Below are 20,027 nucleotides of genomic sequence, written 5' to 3'. Positions count from 1 at the left end.
CAAGATTAAATATTTTATCTGAAAGAAACATTTCTAGTTAAAAAAAAAGGATGAATACATAAAATAGATAAATGTTGTTGTGGTTTTAATGAGATGTTGAATATTATAATAATAGGTTATGAAGGTTGCACTAAGTACACTGCAACTTGAATTAAAAAAATACTTTGATTTGGTATAATGCACAAGAGAATCTACTTTTTTGTTAGTTTAAATAAATAATTACATGAAAACCCACAGTACATTCTTTAGCAGAGTGACTAAGCCACCTGATACATTTTATCTCCTCTGTGGATAAAGTTAGTGATAACAGTCTTTAAAAAATAGGCGCATAAATTCAATATGTGCCTTGCTGGATTAAAAACTGAGAAGCTCAGCTGCGTCACACAATAACCAATCTTAAGACTGGTAAGTGGAAGTTGTTGAGGTAAATTGTCTTTCGTTATTTATAATTAATCACGTTGTTGTGGTTCTCACAACATTGATATTGTTATAAAAAATAAGATACAACCTCCTAAGATAGAGACCAGTACATTACATATAATTTAGCTGTTGTCCATCATGGAAATAAAGTAACACGCAAAAGAATAGTTTTCCTCCAACAGGTGGCAGCAACCAACCTACGAATGCACCTGAAAGTGGACAAGGAAGCGGAAATACGTATTTTCCTTTGATTTTTGCGTTTGTTTTGGTGAGGAGAGAAATTGTCAAGTTAGTTATAATAATAACATGTAACTTCCGCCCAAACGCTTCAGCGTAAAATATTTATTAATGACAAATTATTTGTTGGTACATAGTTCGACGAGCATAAACAGCAATAAATAAACAAAAACACGTTTTAAATTAAATAAGTAATAATCCAAATGTGTTTTATTTTCATTTAACACGCACACGCAGAAAAACAAATAATTTGAAGTTTTATTTTGAAGGGCGAACCTGTCCGCTTCCGGTCACATTTAAGCAACCCGTGTTTGTGTTGACGCGCGCAGTTGCCAACCCCGACAAAATACAACTTGAACGGAACCTATGCGGCGAAAAAACCCACCGCCATGGCGTCATAAACGGGTGGAGGAAGATACGGTTTTAATGCTCGCGAGGTGACCGGAGTCGGTCCGCTTTGTTTCGCCGGAGAAGCTGCGCCCCGAGACACAAACGGCTGTGTGGACGCCGGAGAAGCTACAATGAGCTCGGAGCACCAGAGCGACAGCGAGGACGCAGACGAGTCGCAGGACAGGCCCAACAGCGGCGACAAAGAGGAGGACCCCGACATCGACGACTCGGACGTGGAAGATGAAATCGCCCCGAGGGTTTCTCCCTCTCCGCCGGGAAGCGGCGGGATTAGGCCGGAGCGCAGAGCGAGGTCCCCGGCGTCTGAGGGGCGAGAGCCCCGCTGCGAACCGCCCGCCGCGCCGCAGACGGGGAGCGGCGAGGGCTCCTCCGGCACGGACATCCGCAGGGGGAACAGCGTGTTTTCCTGGCTGCAGAGCAGGACTATACGGCGGGGGGTGTTTGTGGACCCGGCTAGGGACAACTTCAGGACAATGACTAGTTTATACTGCTCAATGAATCCGGCTTCGGAGTCTGTCAACCTGAGCACTCAGACGCACGGAGCGGTGTTCAACCTGGAGTACTCCCCGGATGGGTAAGACAACACTTTGGCCTCTGTATTTTAGGCCTTTCACCCGGAGAGCATGTTCACAGGGTTTTCACTATTCTGAAACATCTTTGAAATGTTAAACAGTGCACTTAATGGGGAGGCATTGTCTGGAAAGTGCTTGAATTGCATCATCAAATCCATCCTCATCTCTATGGACACTTGAAAACCAAAGGACCACATGTGTGGGAAAGCCCATTGGTTGTGATGTTCATGTTGAAAACATTTTTAAAGATTAAGTTCTAAACTGCTAGTCAAAAATAGGACAGTTTGAACTTTTCTCAAAACAAAACCTGGAGAGTCCTGCAGAAGCCACTCACAGTGAACTCAAGTGATGACAAACGCATGGTTTAAGCCTCCACGTAGGAAGTAAATCCTGCAGTGAAACCAGGTCAAGCTGTCCAGTCTGGCTCTGTTTTGTTTGTGGGCTGATTGTGACAGCGGGACAAAACACATGCACGTCCTGCACAATGTGGGAAACCAATGCTTCTGTTTTTGCAGAAGATAAAAACACACAGAACCTGATCGGTCTCTTGAGTTTTACTTGGGTCCTTTTTTATTCACATTATCACAACTATTATTATGACTAATAGTTATTTTTCTTTTAATTGCACTTTCTCTCGAGATGTTTATTTGCTGCATCGCTGTCACAATAAATATTGTTTTCCCCTTCTTCATGCACACATATACACTAGAATGCCCCCCCTATTAATACTTCCACAATATATTTCACTGCAATTATCTCTTCGAGTGCGTCATGTGCTTTGTACATAATATATCTTGGGTTTGAGTTTCAAGTTGTCTGTGTTTTATGTGTTTAAAAGCATGATAACGCAGCTCTTTTTCCTCTTCCTGTATGTTAACGAGCGTCTCTCTGATTCGTGCCTTCAGGTCTGTGCTGACTGTGGCCTGCGAACAGACCGAAGTCCTGCTGTTTGATCCCATCTCGTCCAGACACATCAAAACCCTGACGGAGGCCCACGAGGACTGCGTCAACAACATAAGGTGCATTTCTCAAATTGTAAATCCTCCAGTGGAGGGTGTGTGAAGTTTCACCGTGGAGGGGACGCGATCCCTTGAATATGTCAGATAAAAGGCTCCTTGTCAGGGAATGCTTAATCACAATATTCCCCGGACTGTCTGTGGCCCCGCAGGTTTTTGGACAATCGTTTGTTTGCCACCTGCTCCGACGACACCACCATTGCATTGTGGGATCTCCGTAAGCTGAATTCGAAGGTTTGCTCGCTGCACGGCCACGCCAGCTGGGTGAAGAACATCGAGTATGACACCAACACTCGTCTCCTCGTCACGTCCGGCTTCGACGGCAACGTCATCACGTGGGACACCAACAGGTGCGTGCGGTTGGTGCCAGCGTCAAAGTTTGTACTCGCAGAGTTTATATTAGAAAATCCCTTTTTTTTATGCAGCAGCAAATTGGTCAAACCTTAAACAGGAGTCACCTTCGCTCTACCACGTGATGAGATGTACATATGTGTCTTATTCACCTTGTTAAGGTTGTAATTACAACTGCAAAAAGTTATTATGTTCATTACGAATTTATTCTTTCTCTTGATTAATCACATAATTGGAGAGTCTCGAAGATTTCAGGTTCCTAGAGACAATGTTGACGTTTTCATCCAATGAACAGTCCAAAACCCTAATATGTTAAATATCAATTGATTTAGAATAAAAGGCTGCAAAACCTCAAATTTCAGAAGCTGAAACTAATTTAAATTTGTATTTTTGTTAGAAGTGACATGAATGATTAATCAATTCTGATCAATCAGGTGCCCTAAGTGAGTTTTTGGCAGATCAAGTTTTTTTTGTCAATGCATTCATATGAGGAAATGTGGGAAAATATTATATAAAATATATGTATATATTTGTATCACAGTCATGATACCATGCTCAACCAATACATCACTGGCCTTTGAACAGCTCCCTCTATCAAATAATAACTGCATCCCCAGAACTTTAAATGTAGCGTAAATAGCGTAGAGTTATTTTGGCGATAACTCAACCTAGTTTTTCTACTGAAGAACGACTCAAACATGAAGAGTTTCTGTAACTCTAGACGAGCAGCTTCACCGTGTTTGTCTTTGAAGCCCTTTAACCAGATTCACACTTAATTATTTAAGCCATCAAACCGCCTGTTCTGCCTTCTGTAATTGTCCTTTTCCCCCCCTGCAGGTTTACAGAAGACGGCTGCCCGCACAAAAAGTTCTTCCACACCCGTTACCTGATGAGGATGCGTCTGACGCCCGACTGTTCCAAGATGCTCATCTCCACGTCGTCGGGGTATCTGCTCATCCTCCACGACCTGGACCTCACCCAGTCCCTCGAGGTGGGCAGCTACCGCATGCTGCGAGCGCGACGGACGCCCCTCAGCTCAGGTCAGACACTTTGAGACACAAAACATTCTGCCCACATGTCACATATTTATTTATCTCAGATTCAACCTCTTCTCTCAACAAAAAAAACCCCTCAGATTTCTCTTTTTCTTCGTAATATCTTTGGTTACTTAAAGAATTGTTTAATTAGTTTATTAGTTGATTATGACTTAAAGTTAGGGTCGGTGAAATAAGCTGATCCATTCATTTAATTGGGCTTGAATGTTCGAATCCTGCCTGTGCCGCTGGAGTCTTTCATAAGCTGCTAGCTTAACAGCCATGTTCATATTTTTTTACGTTCATAATAATAGTTTTGGGTGCGTGGCTTTAGGAGGAGGAGTGCTATCAGTTTTGCTGACTCGCCGATTTTTGCCTGTAAATTAGTAACTTTTGGAGGTCGTGTTGCGTCAAACACTGAGCTGGATCTTTGTGTTTCTTTTGTGCTCGATCCTCTGCTTGACGGCTGAGTTAAAAAGAGTCACATTTGTTTCGATGATCGTTTCCCCACAAAACTCAATGACCAACCTATGACAAAACTGCAAAGTTTTCATGTGGATTTGAAAGCACAATTCCAAACGGGATCAACTGCAAATGAACACATTTTATTCCAACGGGGACCAAAATACTGCACAAATGAATTAAGCTGTTTTAAGATCACTCTTGGCTTCCCTGGTACCTTACCACGGGCATCTGTCGATATTATCGTCTCAATGGGTGATTTAAAGTGAATATTTCTGTTGATTCCAGATAAAAGAAACTCATTTCTCCCCCTGTTGTGATTCTGTAGATGGGGGCTCGTCGGCGTCCAGGTCGGCTGGAACTCCTCGTCATGGAAATGACTCCAGCAAGATCCACCCTCCTCGAGAAGGTCAGAGAAAAACTACGGCGTGAAACTGAATAATAGATGTCACCCGAGGCTCCGCTAAAGTAATAAAGACGGAGACTGCGAATGTACCACTAAAACTTTCATCTCGCAGGTCTTTCTCCGAGAAACAGCCTGGAGGTCTTGACTCCGGAGATCCCCGGAGAGAGAGACCGAGGGAACTGCATCACCTCCCTGCAGCTCCATCCGAAGGGCTGGGCCACGCTCATCCGCTGCTCCAGCAACATGGACGACCAGGAGGTGAGAAGCACTCATTGCCTCCGACCTCTTTCTAAAGATGTGATCCCTGGCTTGATTTATTAAATCGCCTCAATGCATGTCATCGCCTTCATGTTTTATAGATCTGAAAGCAAAGATAGATGCCTCTTATGCATCAATGATAATGCTAACGTCATGACATCATCATCACTTGGAATTTCCAAATATCATGTTGCACTAAAATATATATATTATGTAAGTGTGATTTCTTTTTAAACGGAATATTGTAGTCTTTGACATTTGTTGTGTTGTGAGTTTTGGTACAATACTTTTTTTTTTAAATACCTCACATAAACACAAAATAAAGTTCCGACATGATCATTTTCTTGACACTCCTTGTAAGAAGTTATTATCGGGATGTACACGTAACGGGTGACGTCAGGGCTGATCAATTAAATTCTATGTTTATATATTCTATACAGCGGGTTGAACTTCAACCAGAAGGTTGTCAGTTCGATCCCCACCGTCTGTGTGTTGAAGCCCTTAAGTGAGAGACCGATTCGATGTAACAAATTAATTATAAAAAAAAGAAGACATGAGACCAGACCGTTTTTTTCAACACAATTGACCTACTGTTTGCTTTCAGTGCAGCGCTGCTGTTGTGTTATTGTGTGAATTTGTTGTCTCGTCCCAAGCAGAAAGCCACTAATAGCTGGTTGCTGTCGCTGAGTCTCTTTGCAGTGACGACACCAACGTGATTAATAGTCTCCATTGTTTGACCTCGACCTCACCTTCACCAAACATGCGTCTTCTCTCTGCAGTGGACGTGCGTGTATGAGTTCCAGGAGGGCGCGCCCACCCGCCCGCTGGTCTCCCCCCGCTGCTCCCTCCGCCTCACCCACTACATCGAGGAGGCCAACGTGGGCCGGGGCTACATCAAAGAGTTGTGTTTCAGCCCGGACGGACGGCTCATCTGCTCCCCGTACGGCTACGGCGTCCGCCTGCTGGCCTTCGACGAGAACTGCGGCGAGCTGATTGACTGCGTGCCCGTCCAGACCAGCTGCCTCAAGGAGGTCCGCTCCATCTACTCGCACAGCGACGTGGTGCTCACCACCAAGTTCTCCCCGACGCACTGCCAGCTGGCCTCCGGCTGCCTCAGTGGACGCGTCGCCCTTTACCAGCCCAAGTTTTAGCCGCCGCCGCTGTCGGAGAACAACGCGCCGCAGACCTGGGTGAAGAAGTGCTCATTGGGGGTTCCTGCAGAAATGTCCCAGAATGCTGTTCGTACAACCACTTTTCTATGATTACAAGATCCAAGCATCTAATGGATGCATAAATCCGCTGCCCATACAGAGTAATAGGGCCTCCCCGCTATCCTTTGTTATAAATTATATCAAAGTAATTTAAGATTTTTAATTAATCTGCATCTTTAGAAACCCTGAAAAACATTTCCTAGCATTTGTTTTAAAGTGCTCGAGTGGACCAGCTGGGTGGGATTCACTGCACGCAGGTATTTCAAATAGTCTTGACACGTGGTGTAACTGGAATTTTAGTGATTTCTCTGGACCCTCTGCCAGACAATCTGTTCAGAAAACTCCACCCATCTGGTATTCAAAAAAAGGATTAAAAAAATAAATATATATATATATTTTTAAGCACTTCCAAACCCGGGTCTGCTGCTGTGAAACAGACTGCGGCTGTGAAACAGACTGTTTGGGACGGAGCTGTCGGCCGACACCTGAAAGGAAAATCAAAACAAACGAAGAAGACGTCAGCCTTGACTAGGCTGCAGGAGTGGATTCAAACTCTGACCCTGAACTTCAAATGACAAAAGGGCATTTGGGGCTTTGAAAACCTCCCATCCAGACTGAGAAGCGTGTTGGAAGTAAAAAAAAACAAAAAACTGTGGCTCTTTTTCATACTAAAGATCGATTTTGGTCTGTAACAGTAGATTTATTTTGAGACTCGACACATCCAGATGTTGCCGTCTCGGGACAGAAACACTAAGGATGCAAACAAACCCGATCGATGAGACGAACAAGAAACAGGCGCTCGTGTCTGTCGTCTGCGCTGATCTTCTCGCTCCGCTCTGCTCATGCCTTCTTCACAGGTGCTGCTTCTCTGCTCATACAATCTGAACTTTGACCCCCCCACCCCACCCTCCCGACTTCAAGGACCTCATCATCAATGCCTTGACCCGCCTGTTCTCTTTGGTTTTCCGTACCCACCCTGTTTTCTGCCTTCATGGTCTTTTGTGGTTTCGGTTTTTAGTGGTTTTATTGACGCATTAATCTCGGCCCTTGTTCACGGTGTTCATTTGATTCTTCACTATCCCCTTTTTTTGCCATTGTTTAGATCTCGCCTCATTGGAATCTCTTCTCATTTCCCTTTCAACATTTGTGTGTTTTTATTCTAAGCCTGTGAATGTAAACTTTATGCCGTCTGGACAATAGCAAAGTCCAGCTGCTGTCATTGTCTCCGCTTTCAAAGTATCCCACCTCGACATTTTCCAGAGCCACTTTCTGTGCAAAATGCGATTGGCAAGATTTTCCTTTTTTTTTTTTGCAATGACACATTTCTTCCCTTAAAGATGAGGCTGGCATTATTCTGCACTGTAGTCTGTATCCCGAGACCTCCCTACCTTTTATGTGGCGCTCCGTCTGAAGCCCTTTGGAAAAAGAATACGTAGGAAATTACTGAACCTTTTAAAAACATTTAAGCTGATCGTGCTGGCTACTGAAGCGAACATTACTCAAACAGGAGGAAATTGTGTAGTCGTTGGGGACTACTTTCCGCTGTGGAGTAATACACAATTATGGTTCTTGTGGGTGTTCACGGCGGTAGGATGGAGTATATGGGATTAATATAAAAACGACAATGACCATGTCCATAGAAATGAAGGGAGCTCTATGGCACAAAGGAATCAGATATCAGTATTTAGCCTAGCAGACATATATTTGGGTGTTTTGGGTCTTTTCATGAGATTTATTGACTATCAGTAAAATGTAGAATATTTCCAGCCTCATCCTTTAATCTAACGGCTCGCTGACTTTTTCACCAACAACTTTCTGTCAGCAGAGGTTGCGTCAGCATTGTTTGTTTAACCTTAATAGGATGAAGTGTTGCAAAGACACATTGGACTTAATTTTGTGTTGGTTTTTGAGTGTTGACCCACATCAGTGTTTGCTCCCTCGCCGGCCCCCCTCCACCCTCATTCCCTTTCCTTTGCATCACATCCAGTTTCTCATTTTTAGTGTTGTCATAAAGGTCATAAATCAGATGTGTTTTCCTCTCTGAGGGCCGAATGAATTTGCTTTGACAAGTATCGGCAATTGTTGCGTTTTCATGTTTCCAACCAGTGTAGTATAGCTGCTGTAAGAGACGAGCACACGCATGGATGTTACACCGTACTGTCGACTGGTTGCAGTGCATACAGACTGACTGCAGAATAGATATTACGTAAAGAAAAAAAATAGACATTAGCGTTACATACTACTATGCATACAAGCCTTTATGAAGATTCACCTTTCTTATTTATGCCAGGGTGACGCTCTGTGTGGAACTGTCAGATGCCAAAATATGTTTTGCTTGGACGAGGCAGTGCTTTTTCCTCTGTAGTGTAATTGTGTGAGCTGAGAATTAAAGGTGAACATCTGCGATTATGGATTTCATAAAATAAAAAAAATAGTGTTTGACAAAAGCTTGAATTGTAAAGTAGTTTTTTGAATATTTTGGGACATAAGCTTATTCTCATTCTTGCAGGAAGTTGGATGAGCGGGTTGAACTTGATTATAACGCTGCAGCTCGCAGCCGGTTTGCTTGACTTTAGCAGTTAGCTAACGATGTAAAAAGACGGAGAACAGGGGAAACGCCGAAGATAGAATACGCCTGCCAACACCTCGTACGCTCACTATGAAACATATTATGTATATCGTTAGTTTTGCCGTTATCAAAGTGTTAAATTAAAAATCAGCCATTTTAAGGGGGATGCTATGGACCAGGCTCAACTGGTTACCTTGTTAACCAAACGAAACATAATATATAGTCCCGGTTATAACCCCTATAAACGGCGATTTGTTGTTTTTAGATTTTAGTCTTTTGTCGGGATGAAACGTGTGTTAATTGGCGAGCTGACCGTGTGTTGAGGAGGTTTTGTCACAGTCAAACAGCGCTAAGCTAAGCTAACCGGCTGCTAGCTTCACGTAGCTAACGTTATAGCAACCGTTGCCATCAAGCTTCTCGTCTATCCCGCTGCCAGAACGGGTAAGATGTTAAAAATACTTTATTCATTTAGAAATTTATTTCCATTTGAAGTATTAAAAAAAAAATCGCTCTGAATTCAATGTAGAAGAAACTAATGTCCATAATTCTCAGCTCACAACACGTCCTGTTTGTGACGAGGAGGGACGCTTTTAACACTTTGTACCTCAGTTTAACTGCTGTTAAAATGTGTGTATTTAACGAATGGAGGAGTTCATTTTACTTTCAGTTCAGTCAATTCAAGAACTTTCTATATTAAATTGGCTGAGCTGAAGGTTAAAGGGTCGTCCGTGCTGTTTCAATGCTGCTTTTATTTCACTGAAATCACAAGCTCTTTGGAGAGAAGTGTCTTATCTGCCATTTTCGCTTCAGGTATAGCAACTAAAACCGGGTTCATTCTTTTAATGAAATTTTTCTTTTTTTTCAGTCTTGTTCTGGGTTTTAACCTGTATTCTGTTGTGTGATTAACTGAATGTTGTCAGTATTTCTGTTACCTGTGCACTAAACTGGCCACAGCTGGAGGAGGGCTGGAGTTCGTACCGTTGTTCTCCTGAAACGTCGAAACACAAGCAAGTAATTCCCAACAATGATACTAAAATGGTACTTAATATCACTGAAATAAAAAGGTTAGATTCTTTTGCACTGCTGACTGTTTGGTGTTTGAGTCCAGTATTTCTGTTCCATGTTAAATCTCCACGCATGAAGTGTTGAGAATCGACCACCAGGTGGCAGTCAAACTCGACCAGCGGTTCCCAACTAAGTCAAAATCAGGTTTGGAAACCTCTCTTCTTGCAGCTTCTTCTACTGTTCTTCACCCTTGGTTCAGAGTTAGACGCTAGAATATAGATTAAGACAAATAAGTGATATTTATTTGACATTTTATGGTCCTGCTGGACTGCAGTCGAACAAACATAAACAGACGCACTGTTAGAACAAAAAAAGATGTCACATATCAGACCAGCTGACACTCACACTCAGTCGTCAACAAACACAGTCACAGCATCATCAGCTATGATGTTGAATAAAACATCTACAAAAAACAAGTGAATTGGAACTTTAACATTCAATCATGGCTGCCTATAAACGTGAAGATGTCCATAACCCTTCAAAACCATTCTGTACCTTTTTTTTTTTTTTTACAAGTTATTCAGTTTGTCTTTTTTCTTGTTGTATAAAATCAGCTTTTTTAAAGATGCTGTCAATGTCTTTAAGAGTTTGTGTGACTGTAATTTAATCTGCCTTAAAGGGTCAGTACACCTACCTAAATACGTTGCTGTGTTTCTCTTTAATATTAAAAGTTGTGATGAACAAATACAAAATCTCAGAGGCAGATATTTATATATCTAAGGCTGTGCATAATCGTGAATTTGGTGAACTGACCCTTTTAATGGCATCCTCTCTAGTAGGAACACGTCACTATTCCCAGAGAGTATTCTCTGTTTAAACTGAACTTCCTGAACCTATAATCCAGCTCCTCTGCGAGGCCTCTTCAGCGCCTCTCCCCGCCTCTCCCTCGGGCTCTCCGGGCGCCGGAGGACCGGGCTTTCCTCGCCCGCAGACTCTCCCTGCGCTGGTTGAGGACCTTGGTGGTGGCGCGAAGCTTGCGAAGCCTGAGGGCGCGAAGACGCAGCTGCAGGTCCTGGGGGATCTTTCCTCCTTTAGCCCGGATCTCAAGCAGCTTCTGAATGGGCGTTTTGGCCAAGGCGAAGTCACAGATGGTGGCGTGCGGCTCCATTCCGACGTGGCACCGTCGCATGGACGGGTAGTAACCCTGGGCCCAGACCATCACCTTGTAGTCGCCCGGGTTCAGTAGACGCCAGTAGTCCCCGTCAGTAGCTGAGGAAGTTCAAATTAGACAAAAATATAGATTTATTGACCTTCTCCACAGCCAAAATGTAAATGTGGTGTGTCTAAAAGTTGATAAATGCAAGTTAGTGACTTCCTACATGTCCAAGACCGCCTGAAAGCCCAAGAGCCCCACTATAGCAGTGGTTCCCAACCTTTTTGTCATCCCAATGTCAAGGAAATTTGGCCAATTATTCACAAGACGAAATAAACCAACACTTTGTTTTTACATTAATAGTTCTGTTAGTATTTCCTTGCAGTCAATGTACATTTTGTTGCCCAGTGATCGCCTTGCAGTTGAGATTTCCACCTAAAAAAACAGTTGTAGTCACTTTATTTTAATTTAAAATATGAAATTGAGAGTCTTACCTGATCGTATGTCGTGCTCGTGGTCCTCCACCCTGACGACAGCGTCTGCTATTCCCTGTTTGGTCAGCTTGTCCCTGACCACACCCTTGATGCCTCTGTGGACCTGGGGGAAGAGGAAACGCTGCGTTTGTGAGGCTCCAAAGAGAAGATTAAGGCGGAAATAACTGCTGGATTTGAAAGCTGCTGCAGCTGATATCATTTTCTTTGCGCAGACTAACTGACCTGCTCCATGTAAACCAGCAGAGACTCCTTGTTGTTGTCCCACTCGATGGGAAGCTCGCTGACATGAGGGAACTTATCACAGGACAACTCCACCGTCACCTCGAAGCAGTTGGTGTGCAGGTAACTGAAGTCATTCATACCTGCAGAAAAGATGCACGCGCACCAAGAAATGTTTGAAAAACAGTTTGAGAATATTAACAATTAAGTGTATTATTTTTATTAATGAAAAAAGGCTGACTGCTTTTTTTCAGGTGAGCAAGTGAGATAAAAATACAAACAAACAATTTAATATTTACTAAATTGTTCCAGTAAATGTAACATTCACAGACAAAAATGTCAAAATATAACTGACCTTCACAATTTACTCCTGATTTTTTTTTTTTTAGACAAAATAATACACTCTCTGTCCAACTATTCCCTCGTTACCAGACGGATAGTGGATAGTTAAATGAATTCGTCCAAAGAAGGGACTCACTGCCGGGGACGGTGTGCCAGGCTCCTCCGTTGATGATGTTGTTGTGTGCCTGGAAGTCCTCGTAGTGGCAGATGCGGCGGTTGGGGTTGGACATCACCAGGTTAGTCGAGGCGTAGACGGTGGCCAGCCAGCGGAAGAAAGCGTTGTCGGCCGTGGGGGTGTCCTCCTGGGGGCTCCAGTCCCGGGTGCAGTCGTAAGGGTACGTGACCACCAGTTCTCCCCCGTGCAGGTTCGCACTGAGCACGAAGGGGATGTCCTGCATCCAGTTGATGACGGCTCGCGTCACCGGTGCAACCTGGGAGGGATGGACAATCTTGATTTGTGATGTCACTTTTTAGACACTGCAGTGTGGGGAAGATGTACGCAGACGCTAAATATATAAAAAATGTTTGATCCATCTTATGTTTCTGAAGTCCTCTTCCTTGATTTATACCCAAAAGTTAAGTTTAGGTGATTTTCGTCTCTTTTCAGGCCTGTAACGCTATCTGCTACGCTGTAGTTGTTCTTAATAATACCACCAGATGGCGCCACATTGGTGGATGTTTCACATCCTATGCCTCATTGATTGTTGCATTATTGTTTCCTGTTACATTGCCTATAGTTAAAGGAGTAACTGATAAAATGTGTTGCTCCTCAGGCTCTAGTTCCTCCTCCTCTCGTGTGATTGGCTGGTGGCCGGTAGCCAATCACAGTCCATGTGTGGGTAAAACATTAGTGTTTTGTATGTTTTTTTGTCAAGTTAAGGTAAAAAAATGTGGGCATGTTGCGCAGTGTAACTTTTCTTTTTGGGTATTCCTCTCCTCTGCCCTGCACCACATGTCCTTACCATGGCGTCTTCTTTAGTATAATACTCTGGCATGGGGATGTAGTGGTTGGGGACTTTAGATTTATCCGCCGCCATCTCTTGGGTGTCCCACATGATGTTGTTCAGGTCGGGGAAGTTGTGATTAAGGTCGATGCCTTCAAAGTTGTATCGTCCTTCCGCCCAGCCGGCCAGTTCAGAGCCCTGCAGCAGATCAGTCAGAAACGGGGACATTCATACTATTATTCCATCACTATTTTTTCATAGGGACTTAAACTTCCTGGTAAACAGGAAGTCTCTCTTCTGTACAATTTTTAGCTGCCCTTCCCTCTCCTCCTTATGGCTGTCTGTGCCTCCATCCGGCTAATCAGTGACTCTGATACCAATCTTATTATCCACCATCTCTGAATGACCAAACCCAACCTGCAGCCAGGACAGGAAATACTAAAGAAGCAGATCTGGCCTCTTTCCTTTTGAAAACATCTTGGGAAAACTGAAAACATGTCTGTTAATCCTGCACGAAAGCCCTTCGACTTGACCCACCTTCTCATAAGCCTCTTCGTATCCATCAGGGTTCATGGAGGGCAGGAGGTGGATCCGAGTCTCGGTCACCAGCCGGACGATGCGCTGGTTGCCCTTCTTGTATTCTCTGCACAAGTACTGCATGAGGTTGAGGACGAGCTCTCGGCCCAGAGCCTCATTCCCGTGCATCCCGGCCACGTAGCGAAACTCAGGCTCCCCTGCCAAGAGGGAAAGAAAGGGAGTCGATTCACTGGCCAAACAAGGACATGTGGAGGGATTTATCGAGGCCCAACATCAACTTGAGTCACACTAAACATTTCGATTTTATTCAGCAGGTCAAAGTTAAAGCTCAGAGCCACATCAGGAACACATCTTGTTTGTATTAGGCAGCACTTTGCCCCACACTTTGCCAATAATCATACATGGATTGGCCAGACTTGATGGCAGACATTCCTAACGCTCAGAACCAAAATCTGAACTTCATACAGCTCCACAAAAATAAAACAAAAAAATAAAAAGCCAGTATTCCTCTTGGATTTGGCACCAGATTAAACACGAAACCACTGAATCGACCGTTGTCGATAATACAACCCAAATTCACATTATTTACTCAGTTTTGAAATGTGTTCCCTGAGAAGAAAGAAAAGCTGCCCTCGCTGAACTCATTTAAGCTTTTTGGCAGATGTAGAGTGGCTGCAAAACCCCTGCATCAAAAAACAACATCACAAAGAAAATCTTTCTTGTTTGGTGGAGAGAGAGCCGTCTCCGATTTCAAATGGCTATCAGTTTGTTTATGTGAGGGAGGCCTTCTCTATAAGACACCCAGGCCTCCCTGTGTGCTGCTGCTACAGAAAAGAAGTCTGTATAAACACCGGAGGATGTTGAACTGGGCCCCTGAGTAACCAGAGAAACATCGTGAACTCTGGTCCAGAAACGGAAGACTTTTAAGGTTTTAACTCGAAGAAGAAGAGTCGAAGCACTCTTACCTAACTCATGTTTGCCCGGGTTATCTGAGATCTCCATGACGTACAGTTTGAGGCCCATGTAGCTCTTCCCGATGGTGTAGATGCGGGTGATGTCCGGACACTTCTCCGTCACAGACTTCATGAGCTTCAGGGGTTAAGAACAGCGGTGGAGGAAAGATTCAGACCCTGTACTGAAGTCAGCGTACTCACGCTGTAGCCGTGCTGTTACGCGTAAATGCACTGGAGATGTTGCTTAAAACTGCAGAGAGCGGGATCATGCAGCATTTTGTGCTGAAGATGTGCGTACCCGTGCCAAACGTGTTGGAGAACGATGTCGAAAACATGATTCTTCAGGAGATTATAAACTAAAGAAAACTCCATATTAATATTATGTTCAATACTGAAAATATGTCACTTTTTAAATGCTACACACTGTTAATATATAGAAATGTGCAATTATAATCAGGAAAAAGTACTTAAAGAATTAAAAGTACTCAATACAGACTTATTATTGCATTAATGTACAATCAGGATCTTACTGTCGTTGGTTGAGGTGGAGCTCATTTTGAACTATTAACATTTCATTTTATATCATTTATTTTTAAGGATGAACTTACTGAATTTTTTCCTTCTTTATAGATCCATTGATTTGTTTGGTTGAAGTTGTTTTGTTTGCAAAAGAAATCTCAATTTGTAAAGTGATTAAAGCTGATTAAATGTACAATAACTCCCACTGAAATGTGAAGTAAAAGTACAAAGAGTGATGGAATAGAAAAGACTCAAAGTAGAAGTACCTCAAATTTGTACCGGAGTAAATGTACTAAGTTTGACGAAAAGTCATCACACGGTTAAATCTGGACGGGGAGGAAATTTGCAAACTGTTAAGAGCCTGAGTAAAAACTTTGGCATTAGCTTGAGGGGAAACCAAAGTTACTCATCATGCTTGTGTGGCCTGTTCGTCACACTCCAACCTTTCTCATCTCCATGTAGTTGTGCTGTCTGAAGTCCAGAGCGTCTTCTGGTCTTTCTTCCTGCTCTGAGTAGTAGACCTTTGGATCTTTGAGGAAAGAGGATATGTTTACTTCCTGGAAGACAGCCTTCTGAAGGCAATGGACAGAACGTACTGTGGAGCTTTGTCCTGCAGCCTACCGTCGACTCGACAGCCGAGTATCTCAGCCCTGAGGCACACGGTGCCGTTGACGTACCAGGTCTGAGGGTTGATGCGGATGAATCGGGCGACGGTGGGAACAGGAAGGAGGCCGAGCACCGGGATCTCTGGGTTCTGGTTTCCTTCAAACACCTGCACAGTTCAAGGTGTCTCACTTCATCACACAGCTTTGAACATTTTATTGTGGTTATTTTAATAAATAACACTCCTAGTATTGGACGTAGTACAGTAATAGTAGTGATAGCAATACAGTATTGTACTATTACAGTATAATAATCAGTCCAGTACTATTACTACTACTGGACAATAGCAGTGCAATTTGGTTCCGATACTTGTGGACCCCAGAGGATGAATCCTAATGACGTTGGTGATCCAGGTCAAAAGTTTAAGTTTGTACTTTAGTAGCTCATAAAAGATAGAAAGTGTTTGAACTTCTGCTGTTTGGTAACACTTGAACAAACTTCCACTCACGTCCGACTGGAATCTGCTCGAAGAAACAGGACTGAGAACATAACCTCATGGCAGAAGAAATAACCATAAATTAGTTTTCTATTAATCTCAAGCTTCTGGATAAGAAAAAAAAAAAGTATGACCAAAAAAAAACGTATGACCAAAAAAAAAGTATGGCCAAAAATGATCAGATGTTTAAACAAACTGCAAACAACTTGCAGGTTTGGATCAAACCGTACATTTCTTAGTGTTTCCATCTGCATGTTGCAGCTTTCGTCACTGTTTTAGTTTGGAAACACATTTATATTTGTGCGGTGGAAGCTCCCTTTGGCAGCTGACGTATGAGAAAAAAAGTATTTCTAATTTATATACTGTTATATTGTTATAATGCCAACTACTAGTTTCAGTTTCTTGCTCCACTCTGTTTGTTTCCTCTCAGTCGGCGCAGTCACTTTGGCACAAACTCTTGGAAATCTGTTTTCCATCAGTGTGAGGTCCTCTGGTCACGGTCGATACATTCCCATATGTCAGAGAACACAAAAGAATATGTTCATACCGCTTCTTCTGTCCCATTCATGCAGGTTTTCCAGCTCACGGAGTCGTTGCTCAGCAGGACTTTGTAGCTGTGGACCCAGTCCCAACTGTAACAAAGACCGGGAGATGCATTTTAATATGCAGACTTTAATTGCAGAGAAATAACCTTGGACTTTAGCGTGTGTCTTTTTAGCAGCAGTTTTTAATAACAAAACCTGTTCAACCCTGATACCTGACCTCCAGATGGAGTTTCGGCCCTGCAGGATGACTCCGGTGAACAGGGTGAGCTCGATGGCGTCCACCTCCAGCCACTGGTGCCGGTCCTTATACTGTGCACACCAGGCTCCGTCGTACTGGTCGCCGTCTGCGATGCCAGACTGAAAACACACGTTACACCAAGGTTCCTTTTTTTTGTTGTTTTTTTTGTCAACTGTAGAATCCATTAAACGCTCGGCTCTGCCTCGATGTGTGGCGTTGCATAATATTTCAGTGTTGGCCCTGATTGTAAAATAATTGCTTTCAGCCTGCAGAATATGAGGGGGGGAGGGGTGGAGATCTGTATTTGAGAGATTATTAGTTTTTCCAAAGAAACTCAACCAGAGTCCTTGCTCTTCACTTCAGATCCAGTTATTTTATGAATTTTACAAGCCAATAAAAGCAATGTAAAATAAAAAAGGTTAAGAGGCAAAATGCAGCTGAAATATGCTCTTTAAATATAACATGATAATAGTAAATGAGTAAGAACATCATATGTTGTGTTTATTTGTACATTCTAACCACTACTACTTACTTTAAATTGTACCTTCACCTCTTTGGTCCGGACTGAAATATCTTATATTGGAAGGATTGTGATGACATCTTGCACAGATATTCACGGCCCCAGAGGATGGAGTTTAATACCATTGATCTTCAAACTCTGCTGTACTTTGTGTTCAGTGGAAATTAACAGATGTTAGCCCGCAGCGCGTAGCACCTTTGTGTCTGTGTCAGCCTCAGAGAGCTGCGATGAGGCTCCAGACTCTTCTTCTTGTTCAAGCAAAAAAGCCAAATGGGTTCCTTTTCTTTCGTTTTAAATTGAATATTTGAGGGTTTTGAAATGATATTTTGCCAAAACAAATAATTTGAAGATATCATTTTGGGATTCGGGAAGTTTAAAAAAAGGTTCTGCTAATCTATTGGAACTCAATTAAATGATAAAGTTGATGAAAATAGTCCTAAACTGCAGCCCTGAATGGTTTTCATAGCTAAATATGTATTTCAGATCATCTTATAAACCTCAGCAGGATCTTTCCTGACAAGACAAAAGTCCCTCAAAAGCCTCAGTATAATCAAGTGAAGTGATACTTCTACTTCTGGAACCACCACTCCCCCCGTTGAGTTCCTGTTTCCCATTATGTCTTTAAACTTCCACAAGAAGCAGCTCATTGTACTTTGTGTTTGATCCAGATCTCGACCCACCTGGATGTTCAGCCGCCCCCTATGAGGACCCAGACCCCTCCGCTGGTAGGAAGAAGCCCGGATCTGGCTGTCGTCGACCCGCAGGGACTCCATGCCGAGAGGGGGGCAGTCTGGAAGGAGAGGGATGATCAAGTCCTCTGTGGGTTTGTGTCTGTGCTTTCAAGAAACTTGACTGCTGACGGGTTAAAGAAACTCTCCCCGTGGTTCCTCTGAGTAAGAAAACACACATCTAAAGTAATTAGAGGTTGTTATGTGGAATATTTTTAATCATCCCGGTTCAGTTCAGGGGAAGCCTGGAGGCCCTCTGCAGAGGAAACTGCAGATAAGCGACTCCGTGGAGGGGTTTGACTGTAATTTGAGACAAAGTTGAGAGGCTTCAGGGGCCAAAAGGGAGTGAAGTCAAAAGTCCAGCAAAGCTACAGCTGCAGAGCATTTCATGGCTTTGTGAAGAAACAATAACCGCCAGATTAATCACGACACTAAGAGTACTGGCAAAATCAAACAGTTGGATGTTTTCACTGCCACATCTTTAAAATCTAAGGAGGAGGAGCAGAATAAAGATGTCTGGTTTTATTAGCACTGGATGGATATCTTTAACATGTGGAGACGAGTCTTTTGTGTTAGAAAACAGAATACATTTAGTTTTTTGTAAACCAAATAATACATATTTTATCTCCAGGGTAGATAATTATGCAGCCTTGTCCATCTTAAATCAAAAGTAAACCTTCTATTTTTTATTCTATTTTTTGTACACTGTAACAGTAACAAAGTTAAGGTTCACTCATTTAAAGACATTTTTATTCATTATTCCCCCATACAGCTGAAATAAGTAATCAATATAGGTGAGCAATAGATATCTTTTCTGGTATTTTATAGACCATTGACCCAATTAATTGAATAATAAAATAATTGATAACAAAGGTGATGGTTTATAAAGAAACATTATAGTGACACAATTACTTAAAGTAATGTTTATTTCACTCATTTAAAATGAGTGTTGAGGTTTCTCAGTGAACCCTCCACATTTACAGAATGTTTTTACTGGATTTATCGTTTCACAGGTTTAGAAAAGCTAATCAGGAGCTCAGTGGGTCCCTGAAGGCATCATTCATCAAGTACACTTAACATTAATAATTGGTTTTAATCAGCTTGAAGTGTCTCCGGCTTCTCAAAGCTTCATGACAAAAGTCAAACCAAGTAAATGTTTTGTCCTACCCGGCTGTGTTCTCTTATTTTCTGTCTTTCTGTCATCTTCTGCTTCTTCACTGATGTTTTTGGTGTCCAGCTGTTTGTCTCTGACAGCGGCGGTGGACAACTTTGTCCTCGCTGCTGTTGGAGCCGGTCGGTCTGTGTCGTGGTCCTGCGGCTGCACAGTGACAGACTTCCCTGTGCTTGTGTTGTTAAAGAATGGACTGTTCTTGGTTGTTGAATCGCTTCTCAGAGCTGCGTCTGAAAATCCACTAAGAAAAATCACTGCAGCCAGCATGCACAATGACTTTTCCATTTCCTTCTTTGTTTGCTGCTGCAGAGTGAGCGAGGGAAGGGGTGGAGTGGAGATGATAGAGAGCCAGACCTCCATCCACATCCCTCCTCCTCAGTCCCACCTCCTCAGTCCCACCTCCTCAGTCCCACCTCCCCTCCCTCACTAAATTCCAACTGAAGTCCCGGGGGGAAAAATGAGATTCAAAAAACATTTCATTTTGATTGCTGTTTGAATACAAATAAGTGAGTTATTTGTACATCAGTGACCCATTAATTCAAATGCCACGTCAAAATCTTAACTTTTGCAAAAAAAAGTGTGATATTAAAGGTTTACATTTCTGCACAATTTACAC

The 20,027-nt window shown here is 42.9% G+C and overlaps 2 protein-coding genes across 18 annotated transcripts; one reads left to right on the top strand and one right to left on the bottom strand.

Annotated features, from left to right (window-relative positions):
- Positions 1–983: 983 nt before the first annotated feature.
- On the top strand, positions 984–18,861 carry wdr32 (WD repeat domain 32). 17 transcript variants are annotated; one of them, XM_068579784.1, is made up of 11 exons: positions 984–1,639; positions 2,543–2,656; positions 2,806–3,003; positions 3,842–4,044; positions 4,829–4,909; positions 5,019–5,164; positions 5,944–9,385; positions 9,899–9,955; positions 10,088–10,153; positions 11,809–11,938; positions 12,248–16,965. In XM_068579784.1, the coding sequence occupies exons 1-7, from the start codon at positions 1,179–1,181 to the stop codon at positions 6,313–6,315; spliced, it is 1,575 nt and encodes a 524-aa protein (XP_068435885.1). In that variant the 5' UTR covers positions 984–1,178; the 3' UTR covers positions 6,316–9,385; positions 9,899–9,955; positions 10,088–10,153; positions 11,809–11,938; positions 12,248–16,965. The 17 variants fall into 17 exon arrangements, with proteins under 17 accessions (XP_068435885.1, XP_068435888.1, XP_068435880.1 ...); XM_068579787.1 differs by having other exon boundaries at positions 10,053–10,153; XM_068579779.1 differs by having other exon boundaries at positions 9,899–9,982.
- On the bottom strand, positions 10,240–19,777 carry LOC137787391 (probable carboxypeptidase X1). The gene is made up of 13 exons (XM_068579770.1): positions 19,408–19,777; positions 18,193–18,302; positions 16,972–17,111; positions 16,757–16,841; positions 15,732–15,882; positions 15,554–15,639; positions 14,604–14,727; positions 13,639–13,835; positions 13,120–13,299; positions 12,294–12,588; positions 11,819–11,958; positions 11,597–11,699; positions 10,240–11,218 (listed from the first exon to the last, which is right to left on the bottom strand). The coding sequence occupies exons 1-13, from the start codon at positions 19,775–19,777 to the stop codon at positions 10,872–10,874; spliced, it is 2,328 nt and encodes a 775-aa protein (XP_068435871.1). The 3' UTR covers positions 10,240–10,871.
- Positions 19,778–20,027: the final 250 nt, after the last annotated feature.

This window comes from Clinocottus analis, unplaced genomic scaffold (genome assembly GCF_023055335.1).
Source record: "Clinocottus analis isolate CAN_PGR_092001 unplaced genomic scaffold, fCliAna1.0.p SCAF_17, whole genome shotgun sequence".
Lineage (NCBI taxonomy): Eukaryota > Metazoa > Chordata > Actinopteri > Perciformes > Cottidae > Clinocottus > Clinocottus analis.
The sequence above is the reverse complement of the archived record's forward strand: the minus strand, read 5'-3'. Positions and strand labels throughout refer to the sequence as shown.

Coding starts and splice junctions, on each gene's coding strand:
- wdr32 (XM_068579789.1), top strand. CDS start 1,179: ATGAGCTCGGAGCACCAGAGCGACAGCGAGGACGCAGACGAGTCGCAG. Junction 2,657..2,805: donor GACTGCGTCAACAACATAAG/GTGCATTTCTCA, acceptor GTGGCCCCGCAG/GTTTTTGGACAATCGTTTGT. Junction 4,910..5,018: donor GATCCACCCTCCTCGAGAAG/GTCAGAGAAAAA, acceptor TTCATCTCGCAG/GTCTTTCTCCGAGAAACAGC.
- LOC137787391 (XM_068579770.1), bottom strand. CDS start 19,777: ATGTGGATGGAGGTCTGGCTCTCTATCATCTCCACTCCACCCCTTCCC. Junction 17,112..18,192: donor GGGGGCGGCTGAACATCCAG/GTGGGTCGAGAT, acceptor GTGTGTTTTCAG/TCTGGCATCGCAGACGGCGA. Junction 15,883..16,756: donor TGAATGGGACAGAAGAAGCG/GTATGAACATAT, acceptor TGAACTGTGCAG/GTGTTTGAAGGAAACCAGAA.